Below are 27401 nucleotides of genomic sequence, written 5' to 3'. Positions count from 1 at the left end.
TACTTTTGACGACTTCTTCCGACTTTCCACTCATGGGTGAAAGTTATCAATCGAAAATGCAGTACGTATCGGACGGTATCGCGTCTCTCTCTCTCTCTCTCTCTCTCTCTCTCTCTCTCTCTCTCTCTCTCTCTCTCTCTCTCTCTCTCTCTCTCTCGTGGATCTTAATCTTCCCAGCTGACGCCCAGCCCGTGAGAGTGAGGAGGCTCTCGATCGATCAAGGATACTCGCGGCGTGCTCCTTTCGGAAACGGTGCCAGAAGCGTCGGGCGTGTTTCTACGACGACGGATGGATCGAGGTCTGCGAGACGAGGAAAGACGACTAGAAAGCGAGAGAAAGAAAGAGGAAAGAAAAGAAAAGACATTACGGTTTACATAGACGGGGTGTAGGCGACCTGGTAAAGCGTTACCCGAGAACAGGAGACACACAGGAGAAAAGAGGAAGAAGAAAGGGAGGAGAGAGGATGGGAGGAGGGGGGCGAAGGGGGAGGGGGAGTGTTCATGTACGATTTCCCCGCGCTCTCGAACTTCGCTAGTCATTTACATGAGCCAGCCATTAATCTTCCTGCAGCTCGCTAAATGACTGATGGACAGACGGACAGGTGTACAGGCCGCACTCTTTTGCACGGAGCACGCCCTGCTCGCCACGCTGATCACGAAACTCGCGTGCACTCGCGAGCCGAATGTAAGCGCGAGTGCAGCAGCCCGTGCATACCCCCACCCCCATCCCCCCCCCGTGCGCGGGTACAAATTTGTACGTCGACACGAACCGCGATCTGACAAAAAGTGATGCGGCGGGGAAGCAGATAACATACCACTTCGAGTTTGAGCACATCGAATCTACTATAATTCAAAATTCTAATATAATTCAAATATAATCGTGTCAAATAGTAGCAAGCGAGAGATGGCACTTGTCTACTGGCATTGTAGAAATTAAGAAAATTGCGCGACAATTAATGCCATTAAGTATATTAAGTATATTAAATAAGTACGATAAAATTTATGATGAAAATTACAGCATGCTTTGAGAAGTATTCACCACGTTCACTTTTAACGCTAGAAATATCAAGTGATCATTTTTTAACCATTTCTATTCTTTTTTCATCAATACTTCTTTCCGATGTTAAAAAGATAAGATTTTAACATTTTGTGATTTTGATATTTAGTATTTTCCATCATAAAAATTGATAAAAAGTTAGAAAATTCTAACAAATTTTAATACAAAAAAAAATATATTATTTTAAAAAAATAGAAATAATGGCTCGGTACTTAGTATTAAAATTATATATATCGAAATTGTTAAAAGTAATTAAAATAATATTTAAAACAATATGTTAGAACTAATATGTTAAAACTAAACTGAACATTCTATGGCGGGTGCATAAATGTCTACCTTCAGCATGGCAGTGGATACTGCCGCTATGTGGTCAGACCTCTATACATTTCGAAAAGGAACGGCGGCGAAATTTCCGGCAATGCCCATGCCCACCGTGTTTCCACGGTTTTTCCTCGTAAAACATCTCGGGCAATTTTCAGGTCGCGTCGTTTCGCGATTTCGTAGATTTTGGTAATATTTCGTTTCGCCAGGGTCAGAGCAGAAAATACGAGCCGCTCGTTACTCTTTTTCGCCTTTATCGCAGTCCCGGTATTTAATGGTGCAGTTAGAGAGTAGCGGCGCGGAAAAAAGAGAGAGTAGGAAAGATACCTTAAAAGAAGAAGAGAGAGAGAGAGAGAGAAAAAAGGAAGGAGGGCAAGTGGGAAGGGAGGGAGGGGCGACGCAGGGGATAATCGGGAAAAGGTCTCTCGTCAGAGTGGTCGGTGGGTAATCAAATACTTTTTATCTTTCTCCGCGCGGCGCTCCTCTTTAATGATGGCGTCGGCATAACTTTATAGCTCGCCGTCGATGGAAAACTCTTTACGGTCTCTCTTGCGGCCGGGGAGAGAGAGCGAAGGAGACAGATAAAGAGGAGGAAAGCGACAGAGAGAGTACGGAGAATAACGCGAGTCGATGCAGGCTTAGCCACGCGTGCTCACGTGTGTAGTCTCTACGACTCGGTGCGACTACGTATCGAGGAAAAGAGAGAAAGAGAGAGAGAGAGAGAGGAAAAAAAAAGAGCGGACGCGAAGCGTAAAAGTAAAGGTAATTTATCGTGTTCACGAATAAAAATGCCGTGAGGTCGAGTTGTTAAATTTACGCTCGCCGAAAGCCAGGTTCTAGAGAGCCGCGAGAGTGCACGCCCGTGAAAAGGAAATAAATTATTATCTCTGCGAGCGAGTATTCCGAATAATTTCTACGGTTTCCATACAGAGTGTAAAATATAGAATCCGTATAGAGTGTAAAAATATTTTTTACCTCATGATTTTTCTCAGATAAACCTTCAATTTCTTTACACGGTGATATTTATTTAAAAAGGTATGTCTGTTCAAAATGAACGAATTATGGAAAACTTAATTGCCATGTTTAAAAAAAATAAGTAGATTTAATAATCAGCTTTTTTTATCAAGTGCGCTAGTTGAAAAGCGTGAAATGTTTTCCATCTTTTTCGTTTAACTTTTATATCATGGATGTACACAAGTAGAAAAGTGTGTGATTTTAATAAAGAAAATGAAATTAAAATGTAAAAAAAAAAAATGTTGCAACTTTTTTTAACTTTTTAAAATCACGCAGTTTTACTTCACTCAAAAAATTAACAAAAAATAATAAAATTATATAATTCTCATTTTTTTTTATCATAGAAAGAATAAATTTAATTTCTTGAATTTTTTATTAATATTGAGTTATTATTCCTTTTTAAGAGAAATTATTAGGAATAAAAAAAAAGAAGTAAATAATTAGAAATGAGAAAAGAAGTTAAATGGTTGATTAAGAGGTTAAACTATTTAAATTTTTTTAAAAATTAAATAATGGATCAAATTAAAAATTAACAACTTACAAGTATTCAAATTGCTACTATAATATTAAATATACAAAATATATACAAAAAATAAGAATAGTATCAGATAAACAATAAAAACCAATAAATACCATTAAAATTAATAAAAGATGGCAAACCACTATGTAAAAGTAATTACAGATCTGAGTAGATTCCACTTAGTATACAATCGACTTTCGATTTAATAAAACTCAACTTTTGCGATCTCGATCTTTTCATACTAAAATTTTAAATTCGAATCGCACGCCCCCTTAAAAGCCACCGCGCGGTTGCTCGTGGAGCACCTTGTATACAACCAGCGTAATCCCACCCCCTTTTCTTCTCACGCCATTTTACGCATGGCTAATCGGCAAATCGCAGACCGACGATTCTAATCCGCATTAATTCCCGGGGCTGATTAATTCCGGGATTGTGCGCGCGTTATCTCGCACGCGATGACAACCGTTCCAAACGTAGTTCCACCGATCGGCCCACCGAACCATTCTTATCCCAGATAGCGGCAGGTATTATAACCCAGATCCATTCCTCGCGGTCCATTCCCACGCGCCCGCGTATACGTGTGTGTGTGTGTGTGTGTGTGTGTGTGTGTATGTGTGTGTGTGTGTGTGTGTGTGTGTGTGTGTTATACGTGGCTGCTGCCACTCGCGAGATCATAGATAATCCCGACGTTTTTACGACGCAAAAACGGCAGGCGCGTCTTTCCCAACAAGACACACGCTCGTGTGCCGCGCCCGTCTCTCTCTCGGCATGCTCGCTCCGGTCTCCGGCACGAAAAATAAAGGAGTAATAAAAATTGCCCGATGTCGGAGGTCGCGAGCGCAACCGCGTGTGATGCAACGACGCGCGCGCGCGCGCGCGCGCGCGCGCCAAGAAAATGTTGTCGGTTGCGGCGAGGTTCTTCACTTCGGAAACCTCGATCGCACGGAGCTCCTTTTTAGGGAATCACAACCGCCGAGAGATTCCGAGACTTCGCCTTCGTCACGCGAGAGCAAAGAGCAAAACCGCAAACTATCTCGTTCGTTCGCGCGGACTCTTTAACTTCTAAAACGTTAAACGTGTCTCGAAAAATCTGATATGACGTATGTATTCTGATGCGCAAAATTTTTTTCCGTAAAGAATTAATCCCGCTGGTTAAAGAGCGTTATGATTTTTCCGTCAGCGCATGTTTTTTTTCTTTTTTGACTTTCGAAGCACACACGGAGGAGACGTCGTCCTGTCGTCGGCTAGAAATAAAGTACAAAAGAAGCGTAAACGCATGCATGTTTCCTCAAATGCGAATTGCATATCAATGTTAGCGACGACTTGAATTCCTACATTCCTTGTACCTTATATCTTATTCTTGTAATTCACTACGTCTTCTCTACCTTCACAACAGGGCGCGGCGAGGAGGACATGTTTATGTACTCTCTGCCTATCTTCCCTCGCGTATCACGAATGCGCATCGAGCGAGGAAATCTCTTTTGAGAAGTGCAAAATGATTTACGGCGCTCCTCTCACCCCTCTCTCTCTCTCTCTCTCTCTCTCTCTCTTTCTCTCTCTCTGTCAAATCGTCCCGTTTGAATGAAACAGGCAGGTCGCTTTGGATGTCAAACTTTTAGAGACGGCAAGTGCCGAACATACAGTAAATTATTTAAACGCAAGACATCACATATATTAACTCTCAATCGTAACTTATAAACGACGAGCAGTTCTATATTTAACGAAATACTATATGGTAAACATAATCAGTCATGTCTATGCAAACCCAAAAAAAATTCCTAAGAATTTCCTGATTTCCTGAAGGTAATTTGTTAAAAATTCCAGGTAAAATGAAAATATTTTAGATATATCTTAGAAATATATACTTGTTGTGCACAATTTTTAATATTTTCATTCAAAAAGTTTATAAATCATAATATATAATTAAAAATCTCAAGTTTTGATAGTCTAAATCTGAAAAAAACTTGAAAAAAAAAATATAAGACTCGGAAAATTTTATATTATATTTTCAAAAGCTACAAACAAAATTATACAGGGTGTCCCATAACTCTTAATTAATATTTCAAGGAGTGAAAGAGGATGGAATTTTGAATGAAAAATTCCTTTTCCAATTTTGGCTCAGATCATTATTTATCGAGTTATTAATGATTAAAGTTGATCAATCAGATTGCGTCCAGCCGGAGAAGCGTAACATGCTTTGAGACCTCTCGCGCTTTCTGTACATTTTTTCGATTAAAATTTTATTCTAATTTATTATGGGTACAAAAAAGATTACTGGCAAAAAACATTATCAAAATAAATTGTTTATAAATAAATTATTTAAATGATTTCTTTAAAAATTATTTTGATATGTATCATGTATGATTCTTACGTATTTTTTTTTATAGAAATCGATGAAGCTATCAGTTTCCAATTAAAATTAGTTTTTTTAAGAAATTGTTTAAACAAATTGCTTGTGAAAAATTTATTTTGATTATTTCATAACGTTAGCATGTATAATTCTTATGTATTTTTTCTTACAATTCGATTCTTACAATTCGATGGCGTTATCATTTTAAAATCCGAAATTAATGAATATGTAAATAATTTAATTTATGTAAATAATTTAATTTATGTAATTAATTTATTATTAATTAATTTATTATTAATTGATTTATTATTAATTAATTTATTTATAACAATATTAATTTATTTATAATATTTATACGTAAGAACGACACGTATCAACACAAGTTTTGAAGAGTTTAAACAATTTATTTAAAAACAATTTATTTTAATAATGTTTTTTGCCAATAGTCTTTTTGCATCCATAACAAATATTCCGTAATTATTTTTTTCTCATCGCTGCTAGATTAGCTATGAAAATTAAATAACTAAATTGAACAAATGGATTAAATAATTGAATTAAATAAACAAATAAATAATAAATAAATAATATTAAAATAAAATAATATTAAAATAAATAATATTAAAACAATCAGAAATTGGATAAATTTCTAACTGTAACTTTTCTTATTTATTTATTTATCTACTTATTTATTTATTTACTCATTTATTGATTAATTAATTTCATTTCATTTATTTATTAATTAATGATATTTTTATAGAACTATTAAAATAATCATTTTTATTAAAACTGCACCTAACACAAAACTGTTGTTTTCAATACTGATATCAATATTAAATTAGTCATAAAATCAGCTCTGATACTTAGAATGAATAGGTTCACTGTTACCGTTAAAAATTCAGTCAGTAAACCCTTGCCTATCATATAATAAGGACAAAATATTAAACTTCAAAAAAAAAAAAATGTCCTGATTTTTAATAAAATCCCATAAGAATTTCACATTTTTCCAGTTTTTCCAAATAGTAGATATCCTGATAACAAAGTAATTTTATTCAGCAAAATAATGAGCCCAGATACGCCCCTAGCACGAGTCTTAATCGTTTAATATATAATATATTTCTAGCCTTTTACTTTTCCCGATTTTCAGTATTCTAGCGAAATGTTAATGAGAAGCGAGCGGAACGCCGAAAAGTCCGGCGGCGTTCCGTAATTTTCGCATTTCGCCCGGGGGGGTTGCAAAATTTCTATTTACAGTGCTTCCCAACAGGGAGAGACTCGCGCCGCTCCCACGAGCAGCGGAATCCACGGCAATTAAAATTTCAAATCGACCATCGATGTATGCTAATATACGGGATCGATCGTGCCCGAGCGTGTACTTGGACGCACACGCGGAAAACGATATAATAAGCGGTCGCGAATCGTGGCCGGCCGTCTCTCTCGCCCCCCCCTCTCCCCCATCCTCCTCCGGTCGCCGCTCTTGGGGGTCGACGCTGTATAAATTAATGTGCTCTTATGCTAATCCCTGTTACCGACTACGTGCCGCGGCCTCACGTTCTATGTACACGCTCTCACCCTCGTTTGCCTACGCGACCGTACATATTACGCGAGCGTTACTGTAAGCGTCAGCTTAACGTAAAACACGAGAAACATGGCTCTACGCTGGCCGCAGCAAAATTTCAAAGTTAGCGCGCGCGTTCCCCGAACGAGTCTCTTCCGACGTTTCGCCGAGCGTTTAACGAGAATTGTTTTCATCGACAGCGCTAAATCGACCGCGCGAGCGGTCTTTTTAGCTTCTAACAATGATTCCTGTGAATCGATGAATCACAGGCAAACGATTTGGTAATCCAATTTCCGAAAATTAATTATCGTTCAAGCGCTGTCCGGGGAGCTATCGGAATGGATTCATGGAGAAAAAAATTAGATACATAGAATAACATTATTTTTCGCCTATTTCCATACAAAAAAAAGTTATGGGAAACATAATGCTCCGGAAATAAGTTACATGTTCCAACCATAATGAAGGTAACATTTATATGGTTGTTAGAATCGTAATTTTATTTCCAGCTCCTGTAACTATAGTAAGCTAAAAATGTAACTTAACGATATTTTATTTTCAATATTACATTTGAAAATAAATTCTATGCTTTGGAAATACAGCAAAGTTTTGCAAACTTTATCCATAATTATTTTTATCGTATCGACAATAATATGCATAATAAGCAATGTAACACACACTTTATTTTAAGTGAAAATTCTTCGCAAGTTGATCTATTCTTAACTGTGATGGAACTGAATTCTCAGTGCTATAGCCTACAAATATTTTCTATAGATCTCTCAATTAGACTACTTGTTGTGCAGACCACATTAGAGAGAAAACAAATTTGAAATTTTTCGATTAAGGCACTCTATAAGATATTTTAAATCAAACTTACTTAAAAACTAACTACGATATCGGAATCCTATTTGGGCATATCTTAACAGCAATATTAATATAATATCAATATAATTTGAATACATTTCTTTTCCAATTATGGAAAATATTATTGTAACGATCATAGCAATTTTTTCCGTGTGCCGATCGAAATTATTCCGTTTTCCTTTTTTTTCTAGAAATTTAAAAATAATTCAATAATTGCAATTGAAATCCATTCCGAACAGTTCTATGATCACATCTTACGTATCAAACAGTTACAAACTGTTTTTCTAATTGCAAAAAAAAATTTCCGACGCGACGCGAAGGAAACATGACGGTACAGCAACTTCGGCTATTTCCTTCAAGATACAGGCAATAATTCCTTTTCGGGGGACACACAGGCGGTCCTTTTTAGAGTCTTTTTATCCGCCATAAAAAGTTTCCCGCGGAATATATTCCGCCGTGTAATAAAAACTTGCTGCTTGACCGCGTCGGCTCCACTGACCTCCGCAGTTTTTCGCCGGCCACTAAACGTCAGGTCGGACGTTCGGGAAATCGTAAGTAAGGAAAACGCTTCCCTAACGCAGAAACGTTGTTCGAGGGGAGTGAGCTAAACGATAAAACTCGGCGCTTTTCCCAGGCTTTCCTTCCCTTCGTTATTACGGACTCTCGGACAGAAGACAGGAAACATCGTGACGGCAACGATCGAAACAGTATCAATTGTATCGTATCAATTGTCGGGATAAAAATCGCGTCATCGCAATTGAACGCAATGCACGTTACAATTTCCCCTTGGTCTATCAAAAATAAACAAGAATTTCAACTCTCGCAAGAAAGTCGCAAAAAAATCTCTCTGAAGTTTCACCGTGACTTTACGCGTGAAATTTTTGTGTGATCACAAATTACATGTTGCTTTCGCGAAATTTTAGCGGCTAAAAATTACATGTTGCTTTCTGGAAAAAAAAAAAAAAAATATGAGAAACGAGGAGTAGCACGAGTCTTACACGGTCCGGCACGGATTCTACTATGATTTCGCGAAACACCGCCATTCGTTATCGACGTACGCTCCGAGAAGCAGCGGAAGAAGAAAAAAACCACCGGGATCTCGTCCTCACTCGCTCGCGCTACGGCTCTACACTACTTTTTTCATGTATCATTGAGAGTTGTCAACGCTCATGGTATAGTCACTATTTACGAAACGGACGTCGGGCAAAAACATTTGGCACGGACAAATCGAGGCAACGCGCGCAGCTCAACAGATTTTCTTTGTCGCGAGTTTAGAAATACGCGGGAAGAGGTGGAGATGAAGAAGAGGCGTTCCTTCGGTCGCGTCTTCTCGCCACGTAACGAGGAACGGGCAAATGAATAGAAAAGAGCGATTCTTCGCGAAGAGAGCAGAAGCAAAACGCGATCGTCGTACAAAACGAGGAAACGAAACGGCCGCGGAAGAAGTTAACTTGGAACGATGTCAAGAAGATGGGACTTGGCCGCACGATTACGGGGCCTTACGAATTTCGGGAATACGTTTGTTTTCGCCTCTCCCGAGCCCAAATCGCGACGGAAAAATAAACTTTGCCCCGACGATATCGAACGGCGTTAAGTCGCTCCTCGCTCCTCGCGCGTTTTTCGACGGCGAAGCTGTTCGCTCCGGCGACGACGGAAACGTAGAGAGACCGGAAGCGCGACTATTCCTCCGACGGGAAGTATTACTTTCCTGTTTACACGGCGAGTATGCCAGGCTCCTTTCTTTCGCCCGTTCCCGCGGAAAACAAGAGAGAAATTTATTTGCGAAAATGCTCAACACCTGACTCGTCGAATCTATTCAAATGCGAAAGTAAAGCAATAAACTAGAAATATTTAAACATATATATATATATATATATATATATATATATATATATATATATATGTATATATAATAAGAGGCTATTTGACTCAATATCATGCATAATGAAGGTTATAGTTATCGAAAAATGAATTTACGAAATATTTTAAAATAAAATATCAGAATAAATGTCAGAAATAATCTTGTAAATTATTGATTTTTTAACATTTGTATCTTAATACTTTTTCATCTAGAATAACTAAAAGAATCATATTGCATAACAAAAAATATATATTTCTATTTAAAAAATAATCATAAAAACACGACAGTGATTCTGTCTGTAAATGAATCAATTTTATAATCATATGGCTCTTTCGAAACCCTACAAACTTTGAAATTTTTTTTCAAAACATTGCATTGTTTATCAGATATTTAACTTCCAGACTTTTACCGCACTCTGCATATACAAGTTGATGTATACAATATATAAAAAAAATAGTATTATTTTAAAATAATAAAAATACTTCTAATTGGTATTCCCTTTCATGTGTTCTGAGTTACAAAAAAAAAATATTTAATTTCCATATTTTTTGGAAAATGTTTATGGTATATAGATACGTATTTCTCCAGTGTATAAAAAAAAATAGTTTTATATGCAACTACCGATTCTTTTCTCGATCGAACAGCCGTTCAACGATAACCGTTCTACCTGTGGCCGCCGGCGACGTAAGTTCTCGTTAGTCGAGAACGCGACGCGAGTTCCGCATTTTTTGAGAAAATCACCGTCATAATTAGCCAACGCCGATAACGAGATTAGTCTCGACCGAGATTAGTCGTCCTATATATATATATATATATAGTCGCCAGTATCTGACGATTGTGCACCGAAGAACATCGATCGCTGTCGCCACCGCCGCCGCGCACACGTTTGCACGTTGTCGCACAAGCTTTCGTTTCACATAGGAAAATAAAGAAGTATTAACGTCGGAATATACAAAGTTAACAAGACAAACGCGTCTCGTAATCAGTCGACGGAATCTGACGTTTAATTAACTCGCGGAGACTGGTGCTGCGTTCCGCTCGATGGAGCTGTCGTGTGGAAACCCCGCGGATTATTTTCGCGCTCGGTATACCGTTATTTCCGGTGAAAATTCCTAGTCCAAGAATTCATCGGGAAGAAGTAGGGAGGGGGGGGGAGAGGGGGAGGGGGGGATTCTCGCTGCTTGGAAAGGTGGAAAACTCCAAGATTGATGGCGGCGCGGGCCCCACTGACGGCCGAGTCGCAGGGTAAAACGCGAAAATACTGTTTGAAAATCAATGGCGCCGAGTGTCGCGAAAAAACAACCAAGTTAGTCGGCGAAGTGTCTCGGTGGCGGTCGCTGAGGAGTGACTCGGCGAAACCGAGGCTTCGTTCCATCACAGTCAACCGCCGAAGTCACCCCCGTGGGAGGAAAAGGAGAGAGAGAGAGAGAGAGAGAGAGAGAGAGAGAGAGACCTTTTTTTCCCCTCCCGGAGAAACATCAACTTTCAGCAAGCGCGAGGCATATATCATATCTTACCCACTTTCGGTGACTTAGATCGAAGCTTCTTTTCCCGTTGCAGTAATTTTAGATGAAAAATCGGACGAGATAGAAAAAGATTAGCGCAAACAAGGAAACTTGGTAGAAAATGTTGCCGAATGTGCTTGTCATTGAGGGTCTGACATAGCGATACGAAAAATACGTTGTCGCCGAAAGAAATTCGCGAGTGTGCAGCGTGTACGCGAGCTGCATTTTTGTCGCATCGCGATATAACTTAAAACAGGAATGTAACACGATACACTCGCTATCGTTTTGCGATACACACGATTTATCTTCGACGTCGGGGAAATTTTTGGCACGTCCAGGCGGGAGGGGGGGGGGGTTGAGAGACGATTCAAAGATATACGCACCGAGTTGTTGTACCGACTTGTTATTTTGTTAGAGTTTTCGCAAAATCAGCAAGATCGCCGCCGCGCCACGCGCGCGCATGCGCGCTTCGGAACTGCGAAAATATCGAGGATTGCATTCCGGGCAGATACGTCGTAATTTGTTGGGAATATGGAGAACACGTAACCGGTAGCTCGCGGGAGCGGCTCGCTAGATGGGGAGAACGCCCCGGGCTAATTAACTGTATAATTAATCGAGCGAGCGAGCACTCGGGCGTAAGTAGCTCTAGGGCTGTCAGACGCAGAAGAGCCGTCTGACCGATGTCTCCCTGTCGGCTTCCTCATCCTGCCGCGCCTTCGCTTTGAGCCTTCGTCACGAATCCCATGAATCGGGAAACTCCTCGAAACAATCATGCCACCCCCCCGCGAATCGGAGCCTCGGTGTGTTTTCACATCGCGCTGCACGACTACTACTCGGCGCAGTTTCACATGCACACATACACACACACACATATGGACATCTTAATCTGCGCACTTTTAATTGCGCCACTTTATTTTATTTCGTTGCTTTAATCTTGAGATCTTAAAATCAACGTTATAAAAAATTATAGATATCAAGAATATCATAATGATCCAAAAGAAATTCTGAATTGAAAATCCAAAAATACCTGGGTTTTGGCGTGATTTTTGAATTTTTGCCTCTTTCTTTTCCGCTTCACCGATTGTTGCATTTATTCAAAGTCGAATAACCCAAAGAAACATGAACCAAAAAAAAAATGTCGACAAGAAAAACATTCCGTCTCTCGTTGAAATAAGGGAGTTTCGATTCGACACGTGAGAAGGGAAGGTAGCGAAGAGAGGAACGAGTACGGTGTAGGTGCTAAATCGAAAAACAGGGAGAGGCCGATGGACGAGGACACGTGAAAGGAAGAAAAAGTAGACGAGGGAAAGTGGGAAAAAGAGAGGAAAACGCATTTCATTTGGTACGTTCGTTTTAATTAAGGCAAGCCAACTTATCAGTTCTACGCGCCGAAGACAGTCTGGCGGAAGTTAATTGGAATCTTTATTTTCTTGCGCTAATAATTCATTTGTCCACTCATGTATACAAATGCTCGCAACCATTATTAATCTCTCGAAATTCTTTATTTCAATGTAACGATAAAATATTATTTGACGTTAAAATTAACGAGAGACAAATTTTTCAATTTCTCACGAAGCTCGAAAGGGGGAACAGGTTCCAAGTGAAAAATCAATCCCTCGAACAGCAGCTGGTACATACGACCCTGTATCGACCCGCATATCAGGGGTTGTTCTAAACGAGAGGGAGAAGGATGCCGATGGAACGAGAGAGGCGAAAGGGAGAGGAAAGCAATAAATGGAAAAGCAATAAATAGATATGCAAATCGGAAAAAGAGGTACGATTACATGGAGTGCATTATCGTATAGATTATTTGGCTTTTCAAAGAGAAACTGCACGCGTAGAATGAATAACAGCGAGAACATCGAGTCGGAGAGGGAATGGAGCAAGTAGATGTATAAAGGGGAAAAGAGTAATATATATATATATATATATATACATACAAAAGCACACAGGCACTAACGAAGAGAAGGGAAACAGATGCTGCTACTGCCAAGCTAAGCCGATTCCACGTATCTCTTGCAATTTGCAAATGAGCGACGAAATCGGATAATCCACCTCTAACTTCGACCAATTTTCAAATGCCATTCCCATGCCTTCGCGGAGGCACCCTCATGTATATGCCGCCAGGCATATGGAGAACGATCGATATCATGTAACATATATATATATATATATTTTTTTTTTAAATATAGAAAAAAAGTGTGTGTGTGTGTGTGTGTGTGTGTGTGTGTGTGTGTGTGTGTGTGTACTTTTATATATATATATAATTTCAGTAGAAAAACACACACACACACACACACACACATATGTATATATGTATATATTTCAGAAGCGGTCCTCTCAGATATAAAGCACAGCTAACAAACATTAGAAATAAATTTTAAATATATACGAGAGCTATGACGTTTAAAGATCTAGAAATGTGAAAAATTAAGAATATTGACAACAATTATAAAATTGCAATTTTGTAAAAATGTATCAAGTTATCAGGAGAAACGATGAGTCGCTGCCAAGTGTGTGCGCAGCATGGCAAAACAGATCGTGTATTTATATGCAAAGCGTATAACAATGTAAAGGTCGTAACTGTATATTTTTTTTTTTTTTAAGAAATAACGTTAACGTATAAAATACATTATTCATTTTGATTATTCGAGAGATGGTTCTGACTCAATCGATAACGAATATCTTCAGTATTTCTATCACGTATCTAAGTCAAGTGCATCTAAAGTTCACATAAATTTACAAACAAATTATAGTGAAATAACAGTAATAACAGTTTATTTTATACATAGCGCATCTGAATCTTTGTGCGAGATCTTCATTTTAAGTTCGCATGCAGAGCACATGCCTCAATGATAGAGAAGTTACAAATTCAAATTATCAATCAGATATCATACACAATGTAATATCGTAATTTGCGGAATCAAAATGTTAATGTATACAATAAAATTGCTTTCCTCCAGTGTCCTCCCGTCTAGACATCTCTCGACCATCCAACCTTTTCGATTCGATCATTTAGCGCGCAATAATTCCTGAGCTGACCGAAGAAAACGGATCGTCAGCCCTTTCTCGAGGGAAACTCGGCGTCGAGCAGCTGGCAGGGATCTACGCCATGCGAGAGTATAGCGACACGTGAGTATAGCAACGTGTCAGTATTATTCTCGCATATTCGGGCATATCGCTCATTGTGCGTGCTGCGTGCGGATCGTCGTGGCATCGTGCGGATGCGCGTGCATATTCCGCTGTCAGCTGTCGCTCACAATAGAGACGCTCCGCCAAAAACGGAGGCCTATTGTCAGGCTCTAATTGGCGTGCGCAATCCACGACAATACTCGGGGCTTTCTCCTCCCCCCCCCTCCCCTCCCGTCCCCTCCACCCTCCTTCACGCGCTGCCTCGATCGATCGCCGGATCGATAAGCGTACTCGTTTCACGTTTCATCACCTGTCTAGTTATTTATTTATCTATTCCTCTCATCAATCAATAATAGAGAAAGCCAAACGTGACCTGCAGCCACCTGATTACAACGCTGTCACTAGATTAATTAATCTAATTAGCCTTGGGTGTATGCGTGTGTGAAATAGTATTAATAAATTAGTATTGCTAAAGCCTCGACATTTCCTTCACACGAGAGTTTTTGTCTCTGGAATGTTTCAACGGAATCTGTCGTTGACGGGTAACTTTGTTGGACACCATGTATATATTCCAGACAAGCCGTATATCACTTTTCATTTATAAACACTTCGATTAGTATTAATTTGTGCGTAATAAAAATTACATTCATCAGAAAATTGTCTTACATCAATAGGCTCAGAAACGCCTGATATTATTGTTCATTTGTTATTTTTAAGAGAAAATTAAATTTTAATTTAAATTAATCAAGAAAATCCTCAAATGTAAAATAACTCAACAAGTGTATGCGAATATATAAAAAAAAATATAAATATAAAAAAAAAAATCACGCAAAAAATGAATAATGAAATTTTGCTTACTGTTCGTAAATAAAACACTATCGTTAAATCGCTACTCGTCATAGAAATACCTCGGCACGGCAGTAATTGATCTCGTAAACAATTATTATTCTACACCCCCCCCGGATAAGGTGAATTTCGATAATTATCGGCTGCTGTAAAATCGCCGTACGCGCTGCTGAGCGTGAAGGGACCAATCGGGTCGATGAGAAAACGTCGATAAATTTTCGTGGATGACGTAAGCTCGCCTCGTGGCGATCGTTAGCGGCCGTGTCGTAATCAGCAGTTTTCGTTTTTCGGGTGTCGAGGCACCAGCTCGGAAAACACGCGTCAAAAGGGAGGATTATCCGTGTCTAAAAAAAGAAAAAAAAGGAGGGGGGGGGAGAGGAAAAAAAGACCGCTGCCGCGCCCTTTTGACGGTCGAGTCTCGATACGCATTTGCGTGCACACGAGCGGAGATATTGCCACGCGTGGTCGATTGCCAATTTCATCGTAATTCCGCGTGTCCGCGAAACGAACGATAATTATCAGCGAAACCGCCGTAAATTACGCCGCTTTGAGAATGGACGTAGACGCGACGGTTTATTGCTAATATTTTCCCAAACGGGAGACAGACTAATAGGCACGTTCGCGACGAAACGCTAACGCCGCCGGGATAATTGAAAAGGGACGAAAGAGGGAAAGGGCAAATAAGTAAGCGTTTCCTGTTGCAAAAACAAGAACAAAGAATAACAAAATGCGACGTCGTGCGCGCGCGAAGCCGCGTCGCAACGCGGTGGACCAAGTTGCACGTCAAGAATTTTTTTCTTTGCTCTCCAACCAAAGTCCATAGACCGAGAAGAGAGAGCGTCGCTCTTCAAGCTGCGCTCACGGAAATTCCGTATCTTTCGTTCGGATGGAAACCAGTCGTTTGTCTCCATGGCGCGATGAGATTACGGAAGTTTCGTTGGAAATTTCCATAAGCGGATCAACCCCGTTAACGCCGCGAACGGAATTTAAGGGAATATAGAGAGGAGAGAGTTGGGCAGTATGTTGGAAAAAAAATCGATCTCTTTCGTCCCTCGCGTATTATGAAAGCCATTTTCACCTTAAATGCTAAAGTTAAGACGAACAACGTATCCGTGTTACGTACAACAAGTGTCGAAATTGTATATAAAATCGTACGCTCGAAGCTCTCCAATTAATTTTTATTTACTGTTTTACATGATAAAATAATCGATTTTCTAAAATCTAAAATCCATATCGTAAACCTCTCGACGAAATAATTAGAATGGCGAGTTAATTTGCTCCTTAACGGCGCGACATCGTAAATCGATACTCTTTCGCGCGAATTTCGATAATGATCTATCTGCCGGCGGAGACTCGTCGAACCGGCTTCGCCGTTCGTGGCAGAGCCACGGGGCGATTATGTTAACTGAATTTGTTAACTGGCAACACGTCGCAACACGTTCTTCTTCGCCACCCGAGCGCCATTCAGAGAAACCGGTCCAGCAACGAATCCATCCGGCACAAATGGACCCTCAAAACGTTTTCGCGCGCGCGCGCGCGCGCGCGCGCACGAGTCCTTTCAGCGATGACACGTAAAGGGTCGTTGTACCGAGTACTGACTTCGCGCTACGAATAGCGGCGCTGACAGCTGACGCGTGCACGTCGCGTGCTGCACACAATAAACGCAGCTGTGTTTCTGCGAGTGTTACGCCGTCGCCGTTATTAATCTCGCGCGCGCGCGCGCGCGATGCACATTATCGATGCGCGAGTCACGCCGCCGAGGAAAATCTTTTCCAGCTAAATAAGAAGGCAAAGGCACACGAAGGAGATCGAGTAGCGCTAAACCGAAAAGACTCCTGTGTAATTCGTAGGATTCGTTTCTCTCTGTTTCTGGAATAAATCTTACGGGGCTAAAGCCCTATTACGACGAGCTTCCTTCGGAAAATCCTCAATTTAATATAAATTAAAATGTTTGCCTTTGTATAGGAATAGAATAGAAAGAAAAATTGTGTTTCAGAGAACAAATCGCATGTGTAGAAACAAACGCATTACGGGATTAATTCTATCGATTCGGGGATAGAAATAGGATACGATTTGCGTGATCATGCGTGATTGTGCCGTATGCGTAAAATAGAGGAAGGAAGAAATATAAGAAAAAGATTGAGTAGATAATAACAAAAAACCTGGAGAGCTCTCTTTCTTTCTCTCTTTCTCTTTCTTCTCCCTTCTCCTGCCCACCCGCGAAGAAAGAGAGCTGGACTTCTCAGGGACTAATAGTGCACGAAGGGTCGCTCCAGGAAGGCATTACGAGAAAAAGAGCGCCATTAAAGGCGAGTTTAGGGGAGCGAAACGACTTTAAGTGCACGCTTAACCGTACCTGTGTTAGTTGTTAAGCTAGTGGTTAAACTCCTTCTCTTCTCTGTGAGAGAAGAAAGAATGATGATAATAGCAGGGAAGGTGCTACAGCAAGAAATAGTATATAAATCAACGGTCATCAATCATTACCTTGAATTTCTGATTAAACGAGACACATTGAGTTAATTCCGTGAATAATCCCGGAATTACAGGGCCTAATCTGAATCCATCCATGGCCGATCATGTTCATCGAGCAGGAAATCGAAATTCTCCAAGAATCTCGCACGGGACGTCCCGCGTATTTACGGCTGCCCCGTGTACGTGACACGTGACCTCCCTTACGTCGGCAAGGGTTCGCGGGTGAACCGGGGGGGGGGGGGAGTACTCTCCACTTCGTCCGCTCGGAAAATATACCGGTGCGCAAGCTTATCGTGTTTCACAAGGAATTTAACCCGCTTTTCTACTCCGGATGCGAGTACGTGCGCGCGCGCGCGCGCGAGCGGGCACGCAACTGCAACGGAATTTATTCTCTATAATACGGTGGATACCGTGCGATAAAACATCGACAACGATGACACTTCTCCGACTCTCGGAGCGCTTCGGGGCTCACTTTTCACAGACGCCGACGCCGTTGTCCGTTGCGCGATCCGATGCATAGCACACGTAACGATCTACCCAATCTGTCTCGCTGGAATATTTCGTTGCTCCGAGTATTGCAAGATAAATGAGATCGCATCGGGGAAAGTTGCTCATTAAATAAAGAGGTGTTAAAATTAAATTAAAATTGAAGATATCCAGTATGATAATACTCCCCCATTCACCCCCCTTCTCTCTTTGCACTGTTTTATAAAGTGTATAAACTCTTCTACTGGAAAGATCGATTTTATAAATCGATCGCAAAATTCTCTAAAATATTTAATGTTTAATATTTTAAATATGTTTTTAATATTCTTAATTTTTAATATTTAATAAAATATTTTAAATTTAATAAAATATTTTCTTTAACTATGCTATTAGTATCCTGCTCAATTGATACTTGTTTAATTGATATTAATTGATATTAATATTAATTCGCATTTACATTTTTTATTTATGTTATCGATAATACATTTATCTTGCTCTTAAATAAAATAAAACAAGCGAAATCACGTAAACAAGTATAATATGTTATGTAAGAGAAATATAGAATAAATTTAATATTACATTGTCGAGCTCAAAAATTTTTCATTCCATTTCAATGCAAAGAGTTATGCCCATTAATAGACCGACTTCGTCTTACACTCGCGTATCATTTCCTCATCGGCGGAGATGCGCCGAGAGGCTTTTCTCTCTTTCTATCTCTGTCCCTCTTATTCGAGATAAGCCTCGTTAAGTGCCTCGATAACTCCACCATACGAAAATAAGTGAGCTTATGATTGAGCGCGGCGAGGAAGAACCAGTTTACTGACACGGGCCATCCACCTCGATTTCCATTCATCGGTTAGAGGGAGAAAGAGAAAGAGAGAGAGAGAGAGAGAGAGAGAGAGAGAGAGAGAGAGAGAGAGACAGATAAGGAGAGATGATCGGTCTTGGTTACCGGCAACGGAAGATCCGCCCTCGTTGCCGCGGCTAATCTAACGCGTCCAGACGATGGCCGTTAGTCGACGTAATCCATCAAGCGGCTCGCTCTTCCGGAAGAGGAGCCACGGCCAGGTCGCCGACGGGATGGACCACCCCCCTCTCCGCGCTTCTACAACGAGAGCTCTTTCGCCGGCTCTTTTCAGCTTTTTCGGTCGGTGGACGGTTCCGTCGTTAATTGCGAGGAAGAGTAAAGCTGGAGTGAGAATCACTCGCGTGGCGCCCGAACAACAACGAGGATGAAATGAATAGCGAGGGCGATTGTATCTCTTTTGAATACGACTAGTTGGTTGGAAAAAAAAAAGAATATTTGGGGGAATTTTTAAAAAAGAGAAAAATAAATCATTGCCGATATGGAAATTGTAATATACGTAAGATCAAAATAACCACAGTATGCCATTTACATATTATTTAATAAATATTTAGATATTAATTTAAGAAAATTTTATATTATTAAAAATTATTTTATAATTAATTTATTTTATTTTGTATAATTAAAAAGTTTATCATATACGTTAAGATAAAACAAAATAATTTGCGCATATATATATATATATATATATATATATATATTCAATAAAAATCTGACATATTCTAAATTTGATGACCTGAATAATACAAATACGTTAGGCGAAAGGGAAAGGAGAAAACGGGAAAAAAAATCAATCGCTGATCGATTCCACACCGTCGATTCTCGCTCGATCCTCGCGGAGAAGAATTCAATTCATGATGCAGAAGCGTGTCTAATTATCGAATCGGTCTTTTTGCGAGAACGGGACCTTTGCGCGGCTGCGTATCGCGCTTCATTCACGGATCATCAGTCACGGTTGTTTGCCGCGGAAAACCGTCAGTCAGCCCCTTTTTCCTCGGGCTGCCGCCGACATCCCTCCGCTCTCGGCTTTCCACTCTGGAGAATCGTCTTCCGGCTTTCGCAGGCGGTCCCGCGTAAAAAGCTCCTCTCGCGCGAGGCAACCGCGACATCGCGACGTCGCCGCGTTTCTCGCAGGCATCGTCGTCGTCGTCGTCGTCGTCGCTGAGAGTCGATAATAAATGCAGAGCGATCGCTAGCGCGTCTAGCAGCTCTAACGACCGGAGTTCCAACCCTTCTATGTAAATCAGCCATCGTTATCTTTCGTAACGGCGCCGTTAACGTTCCCCGTGAGATACAAGATACTCCCTCCCCCCCCCGGCCCCCCCCTCCCCCAGCTCGCTTATACCCCGAAACTTCGATTACGACGGAAGCTGCGGAAAACTTCGTGAATGGACCGAAAGCGCGGCCCAAAGTTACGGCCCCGAGGGGCCCGCAGGAATCGGATGAGACGATAAACAGAACAATGGAGGTCTCCGGGTTCCGTGACAGGACACTGATCTTGAACGGCGCGTGACTGGAGACAAAGTACACCCAAGTATCTCTTCGCACGGCCGATGTGCACCGCACAATGTATACCTCTAACTATCGCAGACAATTTACTCGCACAAACCGAATTACATTTATGCCACCGAATGCGCGTTTATTACGGCGCAACCAAAGTGTAGTACGTGCCTAGTAACACAGCACAGCCAAAAGAAATTCAAAGAATAGAGATTATAATCCAAAAACATAAAAAAATACATTCCCCGTTCTAACAAAGGTGTATTTAAAATGTATATCTAAAAAAGTACTTGCAAAAAATAAATAAAAAAAATAAATACATATAAACATATTACTATATAAACTCAGAATACATGTATACATATAATTTAATAATAAAGTTTACATATATATATATATATATATATAATTTAATTTAATTTATATAACTGAATTATAATTTATATATATGAAATATATATTATAAATTTAGAAACTCAGCTACGCTCCTTCACAGATATGGATAAACGCAAGAAAAATATATATCGCGCGTAATGAGAATAGAGATAAACGAGTTGCGAAAATCGGCGATAATGAAGATAACGACGTCCGTATCTAACGCTAAAAACGCAACACTGTGCTTTGTGCGACGGGCGCATTAACGCTAATATCGTACGCCACAATTTATGTCTTGCGAAATGTGTTCTTTATGACCGCGCGAGTGAGTGGAAGAAGCGAGGGAAGGGAAGAGAGGGGCACACGGGCGGTGATCATCTTTCTCGGCGAGGTGTAAGTAACGCGTAAGTAATGACGGTCCGAGAACAATTGTGATCGTTAACGTTTGCGGCAATAAAAGCGGCCACCTTTCTTGCCTCTCGCGCAGAGAGAGAGAGAGAGAGAGAGAGAGAGAGAGAGAGGGGGGAGGGCGCTCGCGTTATAAGACACGAACGCATGTACACAGCGCGAAATCAACAGATTATTACGCAACTAATTACGAGCGTATACATATCAATACGCAGCCCGTGATTACCCTGAATCCAATTCGCTTCCTGCGATCGTGCCATTATCGGTTAATCGAAATTATCTATCGGCCCGTTCCGAACGTGCGTTCGGCGCGCGATTGATATTACGTGTAAATCGAGATTGACGGCGTCAAGGCCCGCTCTGTGACGTCGATCGGGTTGACGGCGGCGAGGGAATACCCTGAGGATTAGCTATCCCATTACATAATCTCATTGTCTACCGTGGGTGTCGCTGCATGAGACCCGAGTAAAAAAAAAAATTGAAGCGAATGGTGAAACTGATATATATATATATATGACGAAGAGAAAAGATCAATCCAGAAACAAGTTAAAGTTAGTTTATTCCATCTTTGTATACAGGGTGAGTCAAAACAACCACTTAACCATCAAGAGACATATTTCTGAAACTTCTTTTTCGAGTATTAGTATATTCGGGAAAATATTTAATAACAAGATTTGTTAATAAAGAAAAAGAATGATAGTGAGTTAAAACAATTATTTCAATCCTTCGAAAGATGTATTCTGAGATAACTTCTTCTTGAAAAAGCTTATTTTCAAGTTTAATTCTTTATAGTTATAAATAGAAATAGTTTAGCATATCATGGGTCGGATACAAAAGGTAGGCAAGGACGGCGCAATTCACAACCAAACGGGGATGTCGATCAGCTGATCGCAGCAGTCGTTCCACGAATTGCGCCGCTCTTGCCTATCTCCTGTATCCAAACCTCGAAATACATAAAACTATTTCCATTTATAACTCAAAAATTAAACTTGAAATAAACCTTTTCAAGAAGAAAAGTTATCTCAGAAGTAAAAAAAAAATATATATATGTATATCTTTTGAAGGATAATGGTTGTTTTATTTAATTCACCTTCACCATCACTATTTTTCTTTGTTAACATTTAATAACCTTGTTATTAAATATTTTCCCAAATTAATGTTTCTGCCAATTTCCAACGATATTGGAAAAACTAAGACAAGACTCGCAATACTTTTCCAAGGATCTATCTACGATCGGCCACTTCCCTCGGGACTTAACGGCACGCTGCCGGATCACGTGTTAATGCAATTACACCGTACTTACGATAAATTTACAGAAGAAAGTAAGGGGACAAATTGGAAGAGTGGACCGTCGCGGTCGTAAAATACCTCCCCTCCCGCTCCCCCCGTCGGCAATTTTATTTCGTTTGTCGATTCGCGATTCGCAAGGCACTTTTTCGCGGCAGTTGCACGGCAATTATGTTAAGTAATGAAACTCGTTTAGCTTTGCCGATAGCCGGCGCGAAAGAATATTTATATTTCTACGGAGAAAACGCGCGCAATTTTTCTCCTCCCTCCCCTCCCCGGATCGCCCTCGCTCGGAAGTTTTTTGCCGATAAAATTGATCGTACATAGCGGACGGAGAATTATCCTGTCGTCGCGGGTACGTTTCCGCGATAACGGGGCCACGCCCACTGTTGCGAGGGAGGAAATGAAAAAGGGGGTTAGCGGGGGACGAGACCGAACACACCGCGGAGGTAAGGGCTGGGGGATGAACGCGCGTCAGGGTGGCGAGAGTTGCCTCGCAATAAAAAAAAAAACAGACATCGGCGCGACTTTCGATAAGTCCGACGTAAACGTCAGTATTCCTATTCGATACAAAGCAATTTATAAAGATATAATCGTATGACACAGCTACATTTAATTTCGCGATTTCATTTCCCACGAGATTCACAATATTGATGATTAACGCGCTGAAAAATTTATTTAATAAAAATTGCAATTTTTATCTAAAAAAAAGTCATTAGAATAATCGCCGTGATAATCCGACGTAGCGAGCGTAAAGTGGACGAGGTGGAAGTCTTGATCAATCGATAACCTTAACGTCGTATGCACGGACGGGAACATGATAGGAGGAGCACGCAGGTTTATCCGAAGCCCCTACCCCCGTGCCCCCCGAAGTGCATCAACGTATATTGAATGTGCATATTACATGCGGCACTCCCGTTGATACGTTGCCATCCGCGAGGAACAATAAACAAGGCTCGTCCGCGGCGAACCGAACGACCGTCGTAAAGGATGACCTGACGTTAAGGTCCCGCGGCGTTAACGTCTCCCGATGACTCCCTCCCCCGGGGAAACGGAGTGCACGGGATAGAAATTAAGAGGAAACGGATATATACACCCGTGCTCCGGGAGTGCTCGAGATAAGGCCGTTGCGGTAGAAGTTCATAAATTATTCGAGCCGGGAGAACCGAAATAACGGTGCGAACGCTAAGGTTAGCGAGGATTATTCTCCCCCTCCCCCTCCCTCCCGCTCCTCCTCCCAAAGCCGTATTATTTAGCATCGGTATCAACTCCCGTGCCCTCTCAGCTCGCGCTCTCTTCCTCCATCCACCTCGCTGGCGGAGTCCGTTTCTTAACATTCTTCTCGCGAGAAGGTCCTTGTCCTTCGCGCTTGTCCTTGTTTGAAAAGAGCTATGTATAAAGATATTTAAAGAAAAAGAAATAAAATTCTTATCAACGCTAAAATCCAAACGCTGTTTGGTATTATGCCTCCTCCCGGCTGATCGCCGGGATTTAGAAGAGTAACGTGCAAGACAATTATTTCAAGAACAATGGAATCCCGTGCGTGTGGCGCAATTTGCGATTACAATTGAGTTCGGGCGCGCGAATATCCATACAATGCTCGATACGCTTCGCGTGTGCGAGCGTTGTAAGCGTCCCTCGCTCTCCGAAGTCGGATCGGAGAGCACAGGCAAGCGAGCGCGAACGAACTCGAATGAACAACTTGCTTCGCTAAGTGCGAACAGCGATCGCCGGTATAATAATGGCACTGTTTGCGCTCAATCGTTCATATTTGCTCGCGCTCGCTCGCTTGGTCTCGAAGGGTCTTACATGCCGGAAAAAATAACTGGCGAAAAAATGATAAAAAAAAAAAGAGTTAAAATTGACAATTGCACCAATGCAAAAATCACCAAATCCATCCATAAAATAAAGAGGGGGAAAGAGGGAGACGATCCTACTGAGCGAGGCTATTCGCCTCCGAGTTTTGGTCGAAGGGAGACTACAGAAACGAGAAACTTTCCAAGAGCGATTAATCCTTATTTCAAACAGGTTTTGAACACCTCAGAAAATTTCAACTGAACTCGCTTTCTAAGAAATAAATCCTTGAACTCAGCAGGAGAAGAATCGCCCAAAGCGAGAACTGAAGAAGAATGATAGACAAGCATCCGCGAGTAAAGTCCGATTTGCAGGAAGAAACTCGCGGAATACGAGTTACTGTAATCGAGGATCGAGAAGCACGAATCGCAAGCGACCTCGTCAGAACGTAGAACGTTTGTCGTGTCCCAGTCCCACTGCATAAGCCTCACCCTTTTTTTTTCCTCTACCAAAAGATTGTATCTCGTGTTGTAATGACATACTTGCGGTCTTGTCCCGAGGTGTCGGAGCGAAGCGATAACAATGACGAGGGAGGGGGGAGGGAGGGGCGAGGTTTTTTTACGGAACGACGCTTTCGTCCGACGAGATGTTAAGCCGCTGATACCGGTATCGTCAGAAGCGGTGAAGCTTGAAATAATTAAATCATGTTCTTATGTGGCCAACGCCAATGGGCGCGAAGCCAATCAACTTGCGTTTTAAGCCGGTTCTCGGCGCGGCGCGCGGAGAACAAAAGAAAGAAAGAAGAGCCGCATTCTCATGTATACTTCGCGAGAGGATTCTCACTGATAATCATGGCGATCATACAATATCGGCCATTAATTATAACAAAAAAAAAAAAAAAACAAAAAAAAAACAAAAAAAAAGCGACGAGGATAACTATATAAAATAGACTCGGTGAAATTGCTCGTCGGAAATAAATTGCAGCGTGACGAAAAATCACATTCGGTCACTTTGTCGAATATCATATACGTCGGTAAATACATATTAATAAATGTGTATCAAAGCATCGGATCTACGCGGATAACGGCAGAATATTCAGCGATAATATTTCACCGAGCGGCCGGCGCGGGCTCTCTACGTACACGAGTGCGTCTGTAATTATTCGTCGCGCTATTTAACTAGATGTATCACCGGCCAGTGATAAAGCGATCGCGGTCGTAACTCACTCGACATTTTACGCGTGCGTGACAAATGGACTTTTTTTTTTCGGATATTTCGGATAATCGCCCGCTCGCGCGTCCGCCGATGCGATTCTGGCTTTAATGCGGGGCGATTAATGATGCGCGACTCGGAAGCACGTTCGCCAAACGACCGTCCGACGGCGGTCAATTTTAACGGCGAAGCACAGCTTACCGGTATCGTACCCGCGGCGCGGGTAATCGATAATCGAATAAAATTAATTTTAAAACAAACGGCGCGCCCACGGGCTGAATTCCGGAACCGTGTATATTAACTAGCCGCTAGTTATCTCGGAAATGACTACCTTCGCGTATCGGTTATCGAACGAGCCGCGAAGGCGTTGCCGGCGTATCGCACGGTGTTAATTATGCAAATGAATTTGGCTTGACGGCTGAATTCGAACATCAACGTTACTGTCAAACCGACGCGTCGCGAAAACAAACAACACTTCGCGAATACGAGGGCCAAAGGGACGCGCCGGCCGCGTCTTGTAAACCGCATCCGGATTCTTTTTTGAACAAATTATTATACCGTGGATAAGAAAAGCGAATGAAGTAAACATCAGCAAATTAAACCGTCGCAAAAATTTATTACTCGAACTTCATGCCGTATTTATATAATATAAAATTGTTCTCGATAAAGCTTTCCTTTATTTCGCTCGGGGAAAAAAAAAAAAAAAAAAAGTAACAATTTTCTCGTATCTTCCGCTACAAAAGCGTCCCAGCTGTTACATGTTAATGTCGTTTAATGGCTTACAAATAAATTGCCAGCGATACGTCCTGACTACTCATCGTGTGTAACGGACGGGCACCGTAAAGTCCTTGAGAAAAGTGTTAACACCTGCGAGAACTATGCGCATCGATGCACGTAGAGTCTTGACGACCGTTTATCGTCTAGGAATCGCTTACTCGGTCTTTAAAGAACGTTTCACCGACGATGAGTCAGAGAACCCGATCTCCGTCGCGAAATTACATTTTCTACTGCGATCGCATAAAGATAATCGAGCATAGGAAAAGAAGAGAAACTCACCATCGCTCCATGTTAACGTATTAATCATCACGCGCTGAATATGTGTTTCCCCTATTAACATTGGGAAGCAGTATTTCTTTATGTAACGTAACAACCGTAACGTCTTCCCGTATTCCGAGACGTCAGCCTGTAGCCGCAAAATGGAAGATAATGCGTGCGTTTGAATTGAGTGGCCAGCAACGCTGAGTAATTCTTTCGCGGACCGTTTAAAGCTTCATAATTCGTATTCGGAGTCGTGACTTAAAAGAGGAACTCGTCGAGAGCGAGCGAGAGAGACAGAGAGACAGAGAGAGAAAGAGAGAGAGAGAGAGAGAGAGAAAGTCTGCCGACAAGTATACCACATTGATTTAAAATCGCACGTAATACGAATTAAATTACAAAATAAAAATCGCAATTACTAACACGAGAATGTGATTCACTCACTTTCTTTGTCGTGTAGAGTTTCCGGCCTTGGAGTAGCATGTACATCTTCTTCCAGCTTGAACTCGCATTTCGCATCCAAACCATGCTGAATACGTACGGGCACTCGCTATCCTCCCGTAACAGGTAATTCTGCAACGTGAACGTGAGCAACGTGTATTTACGTGTCTCTCGGTCAGAGCCGTTTTCGCTCGTTCGCGCGATCGCATCGGCAGGAAATCGGCACGTGTACTCACCCTTAGCGCGCTCTCGGCGTCGGTGAACGTGCCCCTCTCCTCCCCGCTGGGAAACGTGATCATGTCCGCGGGAAAAAATTGCTGGAAAAAAAAATTGGAGGAGACATCTCCATGTATCGTCATTTTTATATTTTGAAAACGGACGGATCAGGTGGACGGAACCGGAATTTCCGAAATGTTTCTAAAATTCACGAGAGTAAGTTGGGGGGTGGGAGGGGGGGAGAAGCGCGACGCGGAGGTGGATCCGAAATATTTCGGGAACGGGGAAA

At 41.4% G+C, this 27401-nt stretch overlaps 1 protein-coding gene across 11 annotated transcripts in view; it reads right to left on the bottom strand.

Annotated features, from left to right (window-relative positions):
• The window catches only part of LOC105433371 (growth factor receptor-bound protein 14), a 296179-nt gene that overhangs the window by 167198 nt on the left and 101580 nt on the right, over positions 1–27401 (bottom strand). For all 11 annotated transcript variants that reach the window (XM_089074244.1, XM_089074245.1, XM_089074241.1 and 8 more), the window contains 2 exons: positions 27133–27213; positions 26900–27028 (listed from right to left, as the gene is read on the bottom strand). In XM_089074244.1, the coding sequence (XP_088930370.1) occupies positions 26900–27028; positions 27133–27213 (210 nt within the window). The remainder of the gene's footprint in view (positions 1–26899; positions 27029–27132; positions 27214–27401) is intronic.

This window comes from Pogonomyrmex barbatus, unplaced genomic scaffold (genome assembly GCF_055798465.1).
Source record: "Pogonomyrmex barbatus isolate J1 unplaced genomic scaffold, ASM5579846v1 scaffold17, whole genome shotgun sequence".
Lineage (NCBI taxonomy): Eukaryota > Metazoa > Arthropoda > Insecta > Hymenoptera > Formicidae > Pogonomyrmex > Pogonomyrmex barbatus.
This window is presented reverse-complemented; position numbering and strand designations above follow the sequence as displayed.